The sequence below is a fragment of the Aptenodytes forsteri genome, unplaced genomic scaffold (assembly GCF_000699145.1).
Source record: "Aptenodytes forsteri isolate BGI_AS27 unplaced genomic scaffold, ASM69914v1 Scaffold4, whole genome shotgun sequence".
Taxonomy (NCBI): Eukaryota; Metazoa; Chordata; class Aves; order Sphenisciformes; family Spheniscidae; genus Aptenodytes; species Aptenodytes forsteri.
This window is the reverse complement of record NW_008795442.1, coordinates 1,840,606-1,855,848: the sequence shown is the minus strand read 5'-3', so window position 1 is coordinate 1,855,848 and position 15,243 is coordinate 1,840,606. Positions and strand designations below refer to the sequence as shown.

Genomic DNA, 15,243 nt, shown 5'->3' with positions numbered 1-15,243 from the left:
AGTTTTATACTTCTATCATTAGAATCTGTTGCAAAACATGTTTTCAGATCTAGTTCTTGATGGTGTTAATGACAGCTGTTTGCACTGACAGCCATTTTAACACTGGAGCAATTTTCTAAGGAAAACCATCAAAACTGTTTTGAAATTCAAGTCTCTTATTCAAGAAAGCTAGCAAAATTAAATGGAAAAAGCTGACTGCTGCTTAACAGCAGCATCTTACAGTCATGCTGATGAATTGCATCCTGGTTTTTGGGTTCACCAGTTGAGATGTTGAGTTATTATCCTGTTTTCTAGCACACTTGCAATACTTCTGTCAATTTGCTACCAATTTAGTAAGCACGCTGTCTTATCCTTATATTGTATTCAGAGAAGCTACATGTAGAATCCCAATCTGCACACTCTGACCCTGATCAATTAATACTTGCTTTTAGGGTCCTGTCTGCTTGGCTAGACTTTGTTTCCCTGGTTTGCTTATGGAAGAGTCATGTGAAACAGTGTCCGAAGCCTTACCAAAATCAAGATTTAGCAGCTAGTTCTTATCCCCATCTACAAGATCTGTCACTTTTTCATAGAAAGAAATTAGACTGGGTTTATGTGACTTAATTATAGCAAATAATTCTCAGTTCTTATGCACGTCATGGATATCTTGCTGATGCTAACAACAGATTTTAATTTTCACTTGTCAGAAAAAAAAAAAGAGAATCAATGGCAGGCCAGTTCATGTATAATATCTGTCTTCTCCTCCATTTTGTCCTTAAAAAGTTAAAGCACTGTTTCTGCTTTTTATTGGTCATCTGGTACTTCTCTTGTTTTACATTAATTTTCAAAGATGAGCTTAAAAATGCTGAAGTTCCTCAGATTAGTTCTTTAAATACCAGGAAAAATTCTAAAGGGCCAGTCAATTTGACAACATGTAACTATTTTCTATCCTGTTTTCCTTTTTCTAGGTAAGCTTCTACAATCTTTGTCACTCATATCAATTGCATAAGTAATACACTGGGAGCTGATTTTTTACTTTTTGGATCAGTCATCACTATAACAAACCAAAAAATTCAACAGACAAATTGCAAATCTGAACCAAACACACAATCACTTGATATGTCAATAGCCATCCTCTTTTAAGTAGTCAGCACTTCTGTTAGCGCAAATCTTTTACTACTTATATATTTATTCTCTGTCAGTTGACCGTTGTATCTCATCTACTTTCATCCCTATCTGTTAAGACTGTTCTTTGGTGGTATCTGAATTTCCACCTTCTGTAGGTGGAAAATTCATTTAACTGAGTTGGTCTCTTATTACAGCTAGTCTCCGTCACCTGCACTGGGATATACTTTCAGTCATGACCTTCGCATCTGCAAGGTCTTATCTCCTCAGTTCCTCTCTTACCTCACTTATCTTCTGTGAGATCTTACCTATCAATTTTCTGAAGTCTGCCTTCTTGAAGTCCAGTGATTTTTATTTTGATGTTCTCCCTCCGCCCTAAGAACCATGAATATTTAATTTCATTATCTTTCTTACACAAGTTGTCTTAAACCTTCAAATTTTTTTCCTCACTTCCTGCTGATATAGTCATTCTTGATCCCAACAACTGGTTCCTAGAGATTGTAACAGTGTCTGTCCTAAATTAGACAGCAGTCAGATACTTTGAAGATGACATAAACCTGAACACTACAACTCAGCTATGAAACAAGATTTACATTTGATAAGTTCTTAAAATATGATGCAACCTTCACGTCAGGAAAGTATTCTTATCCAGGAGCACACTTACATGCTGGTGCACAAGTCCCGCTGAAGCTCTCCGTATGAGAAGCTCTGTCCTGAGACCTGAGATAAACTAAATACTGCACAGACCTTACTCACTAAATTTATTCATAACCTGCAGCCAGGAAAAACTGTCCATATCCTGTTAGCCTTGTAATAGAGTTATTTAGTAAGCTACAGGAATTAGTGAGGTCTCGGTTTGCATCCCTACCTAAGCATTTTACCTAAAGATGCTAGAGATGAAAATTCTGAATCTCACCTGCATGTGCAAACACTAACGTTGAGAGAATGGGTTTTTGTACCAAACTAGGCTCATAATGAGCACCATACATTATCACAGAATATTTTATTGATAAAACTGGAAGACACTCCTGAGAATTATTAAAGCAACACAATCTCAGTTCGCTAAGCTAAAGGGGGAAGAAAATTGTTATTCATTGGTACCACACAAGTCACATTTTCATAGCTGACTCCTTCACAACATTATACACATACTATGCACATGCACACAAATGATAATGTTTTGTGATACACCCCTTGCCCCTTGAAAAGTGACACGGAGAGCAATGACAGAATGAAACATCAGAATAGATGGACAGAAAATACACATAGTATATTTTATTTTCTGAAATTTCTGCATCCCTGGAAACTAGGGGCATTTCTGCTAATGATAATTTAGATGATGTTGTAGAAGATGCCTGCCCACATAGGAAATCAGCAGCAAGCTGCAATTTTGAGGTGAACAACTAGTGAAAGACACAGAACTGAGCCATACAGAAACAGGTGAGGAGAAAACATGCTTTTTTTTCCCCAAGAACGGTAGCATCCTGAACTTCTAAATGAATTTCTGTAGAATACATTGATGACTAGTACTTGTGTTTGCCATGCGCTGAGGAAAAGAAAGGCATTAACCTCACTAAAAATATCTTGCCTGAAGAGTTCAAGGCCAGCTATGAGAAGGTTTGCCGTTTGGCAAGAAGAACGAACTCAACCTGAGTGAAAAAAACACAAACACACACATCTGCAGAACATGATGATAAACTACTGAAGTTTCACAGACGTACTCCTACTTGCTCTTGTAAATAACTAACAGTGACCATATATTTATGTGGCTTAATGTCCAGTAACATTCCACAGTTCACCAATAAAACAGGTAGGGAAGCAAGCACATGTGCAAGGGAACAAAACGGATGTCCAGTAGGATAAGCATCTCTGATGATAAGCAAATAACTACTGTAGGTTACTTCTAAGCATAGGACTTTTTATAAGAAGTTCCCAGCTTGAGGCATCTGTTTCTTAATCAGAGTTACTACATAATCTTAAATCCTTGTGTACATTAAGGCAATGGTCATGGCATTGAGACATACAAGTTTTCCCAAGTAATCCAAAATCTTGATATGAACCTTCTAATAATCTGTAAGACCCTCACATTTTCTCTTTGGATTCCCAATCCATGTCTTTTTTAAAGTTGGGGAGAAGAAGAAAAAAGGTGAAGATTCAATAAACAATTAATGCTTGTCTTCCAACTTCCAGCTGGCATATTTCTTTACAGTCAGCAGTACCCCTTTTCTAGCTGATTTCAGTGACACAATGCAGACACCAATCCTGAAAACGTCCATGTGTTTTACTTCTCATGACTAAGCAACCCTACAGACTTGAAAAGAACTTGGACATGGGTCTACTCAATAGGTAACATTAAATTAAATTAAATTTCTTCAGGAACAAGATTTACCTTGCTAGAAACATGTTAAAATGTGAAATTTAAATATTCAAAAATGCTGTTTGCATCAAAGAAGCCCTAAGACTATTCAGCAAAAAGTACAAACAAAAAAAAGAAACTGATACTTCAAGTTGGAAGAAATATTTGAGTGCTGGACAAGAAGGCACAGTAAAGGGAAATAATTCTTATTCACAGACAAAATTAGTCAATGAAAAACCTCTTTTCTAAACTAAGTAGCTTTGTTTTTAGTTCTCAAACTATTTATACAAAACACAAGAAAGTGGTTTGAATATGGTCAACCTCAGCTTGCATGTCCAAAACATGCCTCAAATAGCACAGATATTATTTGTTTTGTAATTAAGAGGAAAAGAAGGAAAGTTAGCTCATTGGTAGTTTATTTCAAAACCTTTTGAAGATTAATGTCCATAGGTGGTAGAGTATTTCTAAGCTCTAGAGTTGGGAAAGACTTATACACCCCCTTTTTAAAATACAGATAAAGCTTAAGATCTGCTTAATTGGACAGAATGCATCTGTGTTATCACTGAAAAACCAATTAGAAACTGATTAGAAACAAACTCACCCACAGTTTGGTCTGCACACCTCTTTCCAGAAATTCTGGTTAAGATAATATATTCTAAACCAAATTAATACCCTTCTTTCCTGTCCTACACTTTGTTTCTTTAATTACCTCATAGACCTTGACTTCTCTTCCACTAATTAGGACAGCCAGTTGCCAAGTTTTCACTTTCAGAGTACGGATAATGTTGTTACCTGTATGTGGGACCCATTTCTGCATTACACTGGAACGGCTCCTCCAAAGAAGCTATTTTGACATAAATTCTATTAATGGGAAGCATTTGTTTCCTTAATGTAAAACTGTGTGTTCTCCAAAAACTATCCACGCTTGACGATTCAGTTCCATGCAACGTTGGTCACAGAGAAATGTGCAAGATCTTGAAGCCTCTTTAATATTTACTGTACTTTGAAACAGAAAGCTTTTAAAAAGGACCGTAAACTGGAGCCTTATGGGAGCGAGCTGTTCAAAGCTGGGCTTGTATAACATTATTCACGCAGGGTATTTCTAACCCTGACCAGTTCATCACACCTTCAACTTGAAGCTCCTACGACTTCTACATCTATTCATATGTACCAATCAATGTCCCTTTAGCCAGGAAAATGTAAAGCAAACAGATATAATACCATTTCTTATGCATGATAATCTCTTTTAATATCTACAAAAGACTTTAAGGAATAAAAACCTAAAGGTAAGCTCTGAAACTCTGAAATCCATAGAAAGGCACCTGTTTATTTTTTTTTTTTTTTTACATTTGGCCTTTGTGCTTTCACATCACAAGTTAAAATATGTGAATACAGGTGAAAAATCATTGAAATCATAATCAATGATTTAATAATGAGTTTAAGTGCTAAGTCACAAACTTTAAAAACAATACTATTAAGACTTTTGCTTCGATTGTGTATTATGTGAAAGTGAAACAAATTCACATTTACTTAATGACAAATTTTACTGCACTTCTAAATGAGTAACTATCTTCAAAAATACACTTCTCATGATTTTACATCAGACACAGTTTATAATTAAAAGATTAGAACAATTTGGGTTGAAAAGACATTACAAAACAAAGCACTTAAAATTATTGAACAAAATATTACAGCCAAGTATTTCAGATATTTGAAATCACCTTTCTTGGGTCATGAGTCAAAGACTGAGATACCTGCCAAGAAGGGTAAAAAAGGCTAACAACCCTCAAATATGTTTTGTTTGTTTTTTTTTTTTTAAAGCAAGGCTGCAACTACAAAAATGGATAGAGTTGAGTAGAACAAACATCTTGAAACAAATATATTATGCAGTGAGGTATGGTAGTGTTGAAGTGCTACAGCGGATTTCTGCATATTCAAACTTATTTCAGGTCAACTACTTTGAAGTTTGAGATCAGCAGACCACTGGCTGCTTGCTGCAATCTTTTGTCATATGACCCTTTCTTAGATGTCCAATGGCCACAGAGAAGATACATTCAATTAAGCAGAAACTAACAACATGATCAGATATGAATGAGCATATCTGGCAGTTTAGAAGGCAAACTGTAAGTAAAAATGCAAGCATACAACTTATTCGTAATAAATACATTTTCAAGCATTTAGCATTATCAATATTTTAAAAAGAATTTAAATAATAAATGCAACTATTTTATACAGAACTGTACCATTTATTATACACACAAGTATATCAGTTCCCTTTGTTTACAAAGGCTGGTTACAGGTATATGGAATGTTACAGTACCATCTTGCATAAAATTTTAGTACAATTCGTACTTCAAAAAAAGGGTGCAAAACACCAGCCTAATAAATCTGACTGAATTGAAATATTTTTAATTACATCATTAACACATACACAACAAGCTGTACATAAGCCCACTTTTCAATCACCACTTCAAGATACTGTAGCAAGTACATTAGATTATAAATGATTCCGACTATTCAGTTAAATTTATTAAAGGTCTGCACTGCTACTCACTCTGGAACCTTTGAGATATAGCCTGTATTCATGAATTACTGAGCTCTTGTTAGTACAGTTAAAAGGCAGTCAGCACTGGTTGCCAAAGTACTAGTCACAAGAGATTTCCTCAGAGAAACTTCACCTGGGAACAAACATTTTTGGATACTTTTTTCCTTCAAAAATAAAAAAGAAGTTTTATGGGGTCAAGACTCTCCGTTCTGTACCTTGGATGCTGGTGGATGCATGAAGTCCTTAAAGGGAACCAGTGCCTCTTTCAGAGCAGAGCACACTTCCGAGGATGAGCAGGTGATACATTCTACTAAAGTCGGGTACAAGGCAATAACTTGTGCCCATGTGTTAGCGTCAACTGCAATGAAGAAAAGAACAGACTGAATCACTTACTACTGTCCAAATTCTTACAGCAGATTTTTTCAATACCTGTATAAATCAGGGCACATTCAGGTGCCTGAACATAGGTACTAGCGCTACATAGACGCTACGACATCTGTACAGGGCTCTCGGATACGATGTAGGATTTTTGCAGGAGAGCCATACTCTTTTTTGCAGCAGCAGCTGGAAGCCAGATGGGATATCCATAAAATGGTGCTACACACCTGTGTTTCTACATATGAGTCATTCACTGTGTTTTCTGGATAAAGAACTGACAAATTGAAGATACTACTTTTATTAAATCCGTAACAGACATACATTTTCTGCCTGCTTTTCTCAGCTATTGACAGAAAGTTGAATTGGATGCACATTTCACTTTTGGAAATTTGTCAGCAATGAGGCCTTCTGTTAATTTCAAATCATTCCAGATTACAAGACCTATAGAGAGCAGAGGGAGAAGCACTGGACCAAGACACAAAAATATCCCTGGTAAAGTTTGTTTGTCTGACAAGCAAGATTAAACATTGTAGCATGAATCTTACTTATTGTGTCACTTCGTTGCTTACCTCTGTTTTAGCTCTGTTTTCAAAAGAGAATAAACCCCTGATTTCAGACAACGTTAATAATTTTCTTAAAGAAATAAAATTATTAAAAGCTAGAAGAAGTGGGAGTAAAGTGATTCTCTAATTTGTCCAGTGGTTTTCTTCATAAGAAGGTACACAGGAGGTTGGGCAATCACTGCCATATATGGACCAGGTGAAGAATTTCTCTCATTGCAGGAAAAGGGATGTGGGGAACAGTCCAGCTGAGCTGGCTACTCTACCCCTCTTAAGAGAAAGGCCCACCAAAGTAGCACTTCAGTTGCCTTCAGGGCTCACCAAAAGGCTTTATGTATCCTGGCATAGTTCTGCCCTTGGCCTTTTGCCATCAGCCCTGGAAACCACATTATCAGAAATCTGGCTGCTCACTGATGCTGCAAGTGAGGCACCGCCTCTTTCAGGAAACCCACCTGCCTGTGTCTTCCTGGAAAGGCTGGGTTGGTTGGTTGTTTCAGGATTGAAAAGGTTTTTTCTGTTCCTCATAATATCAAAAGCAGGGAGGTAGAGGGAAGTGTGGTATATGCAATTCTGTCAGAGTTGCAGAGTCCAATGCAGCTGGTTTAACTAAGACTCCTGACTAAGTTTTCTGGTGGGAACTCTCCATGCATACAGTATGTGCAGCTTGCAGGAGGAACAGGACGCATGGTTATAAATGAAGTTGAGGTCTTCCATTTAATTCAGCCCTTTAAATACATCTGTCAACCGTTTACTTGGGCATCAGTGAGCTAAGACATCTTTCTGAATACGGGGGGCAGGAGGTACTAGAGCAGAAAGGGAGGGAAAGCAAGGCCGCAAGTTTAAGTATCTAGCAGCCTGCCCATGCGTTTAACTTGTACCCCCCTTTAATTGCAGAGTGCGCCTATGTGAACGTGATCCATAGCAACCTATAAAGGTATCATGAGAAGAAAAAGGATCTAGGAAGACTACATGTATTTAAGCATTCTATTAACATTTTACGGAAGGTTTTTTGTTTGTTTGCTTGTTTTTAGAAGACACCAAGCTCTATCTAATAAAAGACACCATAAATTGAAGTTTTCTATTTTATTAAACGTATCTTAGGACCTTATACTTTTAGGTATACTGGAAAAACTTCGTGGGGGTTTTTTTCGGTCTGCCACCTACATATACACAGAATTACAAAATACTGTATCTTACAGATTACACTTTTCTTTCAAATTTGTGTGAAAATTAGTACAGGAAAGAATAAATATCTCTTTATGGCAGATACAATGCTATCTTGTTTAGAACCATTTTTTTTAACAATAACTTACCATTTTCAGGTTGAGTTTTTTTAAGTGAATCTATGAGAGTACTGACAGCTTTTAAAACAATTATGATTTCTGTTACTTGTTGCCTACAAAGGGAAAAATGCAAACAGTCAACTGCTCATTTTGGTCTCAAGAATATAAGTTTTCTTTGAAACTTACACAACATTAAAAAAACACGTAATGGAAACAGCTGCAAGGAAGCCTACCAAAAAAAGGATATTTAGAGATTAAGGTTATCATTTGTCTCTAACTTTCCCACCATCATTGCTGCTGTCTCAGCTAGGATAGCTTTAAATTTGATACTGGAAACAGTAACAGCATACACATCTCAATCTGAAAATACTCATGTACATGATTAACTGTAACATGAAAATAATCAATTGCATCGTTCATGATCAAAACCTTCAAAACTTAAGTGAAATTTAAATGAGATCCCATTTTAAAGAATTTCCTGGTACTTAGGTCAATTTTTCTGTTTCAAGAACAATTACTTCAGTAATGATTCACAACTTTGCTGTTTCGATATTTTATCTTATTTTCGAGGAGACTCTCCACCTCTCAATTTAGAAACTATACATAGCTCTACTGGGAATAAAGGGAAATCAGATTTCAGAAATATTACATTACAGATATCAGAAACATTGTTTCAGTAACTGAAAATGTTAGTTACTAAGTCACATTCCTATTGTTTATGTAACAGCACTGAATACAACCATTATTATTTAAAGCTTTTTCAACAAAAAATTGGTATCAACATTTTCTTTGAAACTTTGTTTCTCTTCCCAACAAACATTTCCCGGGCTTTAAATTTCACCCACCCACACACAGTATTTTTTTTAATGATTGAGTGATATTTTGAATGCAACCTTCTTCTCATAAAGTACTGGTAATACCTTTCATTTCCTAAAGACAAGGCACATACCGTGGAAGAGGACATTTGCCACTCAATCTCTCATCTTCTATGTAGCGATGCAATACATCCTGTGACCTTTTCAAGAGCACAGCAAGTGCCATTCTAGAGATGTAGCCTTCCTGAGGAGTTGTGACTTTATTACTGAATGAAAACTGGAGCAGTGTTTCAAAACACACCTTAGAAAACTCCTCTCTCATTCGAATGTCTATTTCGGCTTCTGTCAAAAGTAAAATGTCCTATTTAATTGTGCAGCATGCATGCCAATGCACTAAATGTTGCATTTCAATCAGTTTATTATATTTTGCAAAAAGGTTATCACTCCTCTAGTATTAAAAAAGATTAACAGCGATATGAACAAATATTAAGAATACATTCTAAGAAAAGGTGACTGTACAATAATCACAGTAGTTCCAAAAATAAAAGATAAAATATGCAACACATTCAGTAACGTGTTACCTACTTGACATTGCTTTAATAATAAAATATATGAAATCAATTTAAAAAAACGAGCAACCCCAGTTCTACATCATAAGTACTAATGTTTGGTACTGTACAACCCAAATATTTTTCTCTGTAATGACTTATGTCCATTTTTTTCACCTTTCCCAAAAACTATAAATGTTTTTCTTAAAGGCAGAGAAGTTATCTGGTTAGGTACGCCATATAGTCATGCTAAGGTCATTTAGTTTTTGGGAACAGGATATTATGTCTGTCTTACAATTGTCTGAGATTATTGTTAGAACTATTTCAGCTGGCACAATGCAAAACAGACTATGTAGAAAGTATAAATATAAAGTAACACAAGTACAATATTATATATGATACTGACCAAGAAGTAAGGAAATAATTTTTTAAAAATTGCAAGGAATGCTTGGCAACTTCCGTGAAATAAAATACAGTTTATAAAAACAAGCTGGATATCAAACAGTCTATACTGACTACATGCCATGGAACTTCCAAGTCTTCTTCAGAATAAGTACTCTCAACATTTTCATTACTTTCTAGTAGATTTAAACACCGTATCTTTTGCCATTCGGGTACCATACCTGTAAAGGAGGACGACTGAGAATGTATTGAGCCTTTATTGAGCATAGTCATTATTTGACCAACAAATTCCTTAGGAATAAAATTAGCATATGGCAGTATCTCTGTGCTGATAAGCTGCACCACCTAAAATAAATATATTTATATTGGTTTTCTGAATATTAAAGATGTAATTCTAGTATAAAGAAGACAGAAACATTAAACAGAAGAGACATGCCTAATGAAACCTCATAAAATCTTCCAATGCTAGCTTTTAAAATTTGCAGATGTGTCCAAAAATTGTGGTCTTGCGTGTAACGTTAAACTTGAAATAATAAACTTTTTTTCCCCCCACTTTTGTCAGAGTTCCTGAAGCAGTTACCACTCAGATTTCCACTGACATTTGAAGTATATTCTTCAAATCAAATTTATGGTCTTGAAAAGAGAAGATATAACACTAGGAATCGTCCTCTCCCTCCACCCAATTCAATATCCTCACTGTGACATTAACACATATATCACATGCTTACCATGTGACATCTGCAAAGCAGAACAAGTGAGTTAATTATCTAAACAAGCTTAAGGCAATGCACATTAACTGAAATGCTTTCTATCCATGGTCTTGATGCTCCCATTCAGGAACAAAGTGGGTTTAGATCTCCATAAATTAAAGCATTAGATCTCAGTGTTCTGCTCACTGCAAGCAGAACCGCTCCGCTTTTCATCCAGAAATCTCTGTGTCCCAGCTGCCACTCTGGAGAGATGACAGGCGGTCAAACCCTCAGATATTGCCATGTCTTCTCTGCAACTCCTTTTCCTTTGCACCCCTAATCCCTGGTCTGCCACATCTCTTTGTCCTGGAGTGAAAAGGGACCAGTCCCTCTTCATTCCAAGTATCATCATCTCTTAATTTTCTTCGGCCTCATCCAAACAAACATGATCTCTTCTACAATTACAGCGGTCTCTGTACTGCACAAACAAGACATCATTTCTTCATTTATGCACAAGCTTTTCAGTATTGAGAACACATCTGGAGGGCAATAATGTCATTGCTGACTGAATGTCCCCCCTCAACCCAGAAAGCACTCACTTTAGGTTTAATTGTCAGCTTCCTCCATGGTTTACAATTACCTGTGTAATTGCTTGGCAATAACATAGTAAGTAAGAATCAGATAATGGGTTAGAGGCAGAAACACATTCTGGTTTAGCCACTCTACACTGTTTTGAACTGGAGTGCATGAGAAGTAGTTTTTGGCATGCCGCTTCCTACGTTTTGCGTAACTGAAGCAGCCGAATTCTGAGCCTAGGAATTTCCTGTCTTGTTTTCAAACAGGAAAACAGTATCACAGAAAAAATAACGAGTGGGTAACTTTTCAAAAAATTATTTCAGAACCAAATGCAATCTGTGAACATCACTATCTCGTTATGTTCGACAGCATATTTGTTATAGTCTCCTTACCTCAACATCAATACTCTCATTCTTCTGAAATTCTTGAATTGAGAGATTATCAGGAGGTGTACTAAAAACAAACATACTACGTTATACTTTTAAATTCACAACATGTGTAAGGAGATGAGTATGGGAAAATGCATTACATTTGAAGTTACTACATGCATCAAGTTGGTACTATTGTATGGTAATGATTAACATTTTAGAATAAAATCTTATGAATAATGATGATAAAAATTATTCAAAGGAAGAAAGTAGTAAAACACTAAAATTGAAGAGTTACAACTAATGGATCTGATTAAGGACTTGCATCACCAACACCATTTTTCATATGCATCTCAAAGTAATCTCTCTTGTCTTATATGTGCAAAAGTCACAGTATCTGTTTAGATGAGTCTGTAAAGGTACCATCAGGGGATCATGCTTTATTACATTCTACATTTTCTCTCACTTTGCAAGATAAGAGACTTTTGATTTTCAGCAGTACATCTGTAAAAAAACCTTAATTTTACATTTTCTTCTGCATTAATGAAACACACTTTTCATTAATGGGACATTACTTCATCTTTTTCCTTGGTAACTGAAGTGATATATTTGTTCTCATTCTTAATGAATTTTATGAAGAAACAACCCATTTTACAAACAATAATTTTGAAGAAATTCTGAACTTTCTGCAGTTCTTCCATTGTATACAAAAATTTATTTACTGATGAAATGTCCAGAAGTGATTCAACCATGAAAACTACCCAATACTTTACAAGATCCTGCCTTACCTGCTTGTAAATTTGGAAATCTTGTATCATTTGATTGGAAATTTTATGCCAGCCATCAGTCATGCAGTTTTCTCTGGTGAAGTTTTATCTCATTTATTGAGTCCTTCCTTGTACTTACTGGACTACCCGTTCAGTGATTTCAAATTCCTTTCCTTTGCTGGATTATGCTTCTGCTGAGTTACTGGGCCAAGTTCCTCAGCAGGACAGAAAGAGTAAAGGCCTCCTACTTAGACAGCAATCAACTACTTGAGCTGATGTGCCTACATCAGTGTTTTAGTTTGGATCAGACATGGGCTTTTCAAGTTAAACTTCTAGACATCCCCATTTATAAACCTTGGTTCATGTCAGGTCTTAAGAGTGCATAGAATGGGATTCATTTTCAATTAGACTAAACCAAAAAACGTACTCCAAGCTCTCGTAGATGCTTTCATGACAGAAAGCCAGACTAGAGCTACTCTGAAATAAAACACCTAAAGTGAGCACTCTGCGGGTGATGGGTCCTCATCATGAACTGTTTTGCTTTACAGATCTGCTTCTACTGCACCTTGCAGGGAGCAGAAATCAAAGAAGGTACTTCACGCGATAGATAAAGTCTGAAATACCTTGCTTATAAACCCATAATCATAGGATTGCCAGATAAAATCTACACAGATTCAACATACAGTTAGCAAAATCATTAGAAGAAAAATCGATTATGAGCCAGTGACAACCTGTGGTAGAAGAACTTTCTGATCTACGTAAATTGGGAGGCTGAAGGAGCATATCATGAAAGTATCACTATGTGGTCACCTTGCACTCTTCCTTAGGTATCCCACTAATTCAACAGAAACAGCACATAGGTCTAGATACGTGTCTGTTCTGACCTAGTTACGCCGTTCTCGTTTTTCTGACATAGAGCAGAAGTTGGAATCCTCATGCCTATGTCTCTCTGAAATTTAAAGACAGTTGCAAAACCCACTGGATTGCGGGTTCAGTTTCACCGTAGTGTCTGATTTGCACTGAAGGTAACGTGTTACTAGAGCTAATGGAATAACCCGTAGCATTAACAACAAAAATCAGAGACAAGGCGCTATATAAGGTCAATATAATTTCATATATTAAATTCTCTCCTTTTCCCATAATTTTACTTTTTGTCTTTTTAAAATAACTATATAACATCTTCAAGCTGAGGAACAGTTTGGAAATTTGACCACTTGAAAGGAATGCTTAGAAATATTGGAATTAAGATTGCCTGTGGTACTTCAACTTGCTGCTATTGTATATGCTTGTGTGTTACGATGCATCTTAAATTAGAAGATGCTTTTTTTTTTCTCTCCAGAGAAACCATCTGATTAAGTGCACAGGATGGTCACTACTGAGAAGGAAGGAAAATGATAGGGTCAATCTGCCACAACATTCCCTGCCTAATTTATGTCAGAATAGGCAGATGCAAGGAAAGGAGAGCTCTGGACTGAACAAAGAACCAAGCTGTTCTGTAAGCAGAGGAATCGGTGCAGTATTGTAGTGACAAGCAGACTGGCATCCTTTGGCTTATTTCCAAACTCCCTCCCCAGCCCCCAGCTTTTCCTCCACCCCATGTCCCTCCCCAGGAAACAACAGACATGTGGTGGGTAGTTCAGAGCTAAGCACGTGCTCACTGGCTAGGCAGCTGCCAAATATACGACTGTGGACCTGTGCCAGCCTTGTTCTCATAAGGGTACTCGTCTGGGCCTGTCTTCTCCATCCCACTGCCAATTTTAATGAAAGGTTTAAGAACTTTGGAGGCTTCTAAATCTCATTCAAAGCTGGTTAGTTTAGCTAACAGGTTTGTTTTTTTCCCCTCAGTGCCCCTATATGATGCTGACCAAGTCAAATAAGATTTTTCCAAGATAGGCTTTTTTCCCCCCATCTTCTGGGTGCTTAGCATGAGACACGTGAAGTTCAGTCTGCGCACCTACAGCTAATTTTCAGTTTTGACAATTATGACAGTATGTACCCATGTTCCTGCTTGAAAAATAAATATATCTCCCTTCCTCAAAGGGACTTTATGTAGATCTTCACCACTGCCTGTGAAACACTCAAGTGTTACATGTATGACTAGAAAAAACCCAAAGAAGAAAATATGAAGTACTGTATTTATTATTGGTTTGTGTGTTAGGCAGTCAGGAAGTTCGGAGTTATATATTGAAAACAAGGAATAAAATAAAATATTAAGTAGCTGTTCAGTCAGTACCTTTTGTAACATATAAAGAAGTTAACTATGCAAACCTTTAAATAGTAACGTAACCTATTATGACGCATATAAACACAGGTCATGTTGAAATACATGGAAAGCTTTCATTCTGACACTTCCTAATTTACAACTGACTGACTTTCTGAGCTGAGCTTTACTTTAAAAAGATGTTAAGACCTTTCTGTCCAGTCATCTATATCTGATCTGCCATATATACTACAGATTATGCTACATGCTTGTTCATGTAGCAAATTACTCCCAATTAAATAGATTTTTGTAAGGTGTCTATATGAAACATCTATCTAGGGGCCAAAAGCTTTGCTGGTCTGACGCAATACAGCCAAACTGTACCAGAAGGGTCAAGAGCCAGGGAAGATAAGAGGCAGTGCAATGCAGACTGTTCCTATGTGCAGGCTTTCCTAGGTACAGAGCTCCCAGCCGCTGCCCACTGTCTAGGGAGGGCTTTGGAGCATAACAACAAAGAGCTAACAGCCACCCAGAGTCCTGCCGTGCACAGCAGCACTCTACTCTGAAGCATCTTTTTGGAGAGTATTGATTTAATTCCCTCATGGGAGCACAGACTTCTGCTCTAGTAAATTATATATGTACACACACACGT

General features: G+C 36.6%; 1 protein-coding gene across 2 annotated transcripts in view; it reads right to left on the bottom strand.

The window, feature by feature from the left end:
- Positions 1-4,811: 4,811 nt before the first annotated feature.
- MON2 (MON2 homolog, regulator of endosome-to-Golgi trafficking) overlaps positions 4,812-15,243 on the bottom strand; it is a 59,584-nt gene continuing 49,152 nt past the window's right edge. For both annotated transcript variants that reach the window (XM_009281089.2, XM_009281090.2), the window contains 5 exons: positions 11,649-11,709; positions 10,213-10,336; positions 9,176-9,383; positions 8,257-8,339; positions 4,812-6,363 (listed from right to left, as the gene is read on the bottom strand). In XM_009281089.2, coding sequence (XP_009279364.1) covers positions 6,200-6,363; positions 8,257-8,339; positions 9,176-9,383; positions 10,213-10,336; positions 11,649-11,709 — 640 coding nt within the window. In that variant the 3' untranslated portion in view covers positions 4,812-6,199. The remainder of the gene's footprint in view (positions 6,364-8,256; positions 8,340-9,175; positions 9,384-10,212; positions 10,337-11,648; positions 11,710-15,243) is intronic.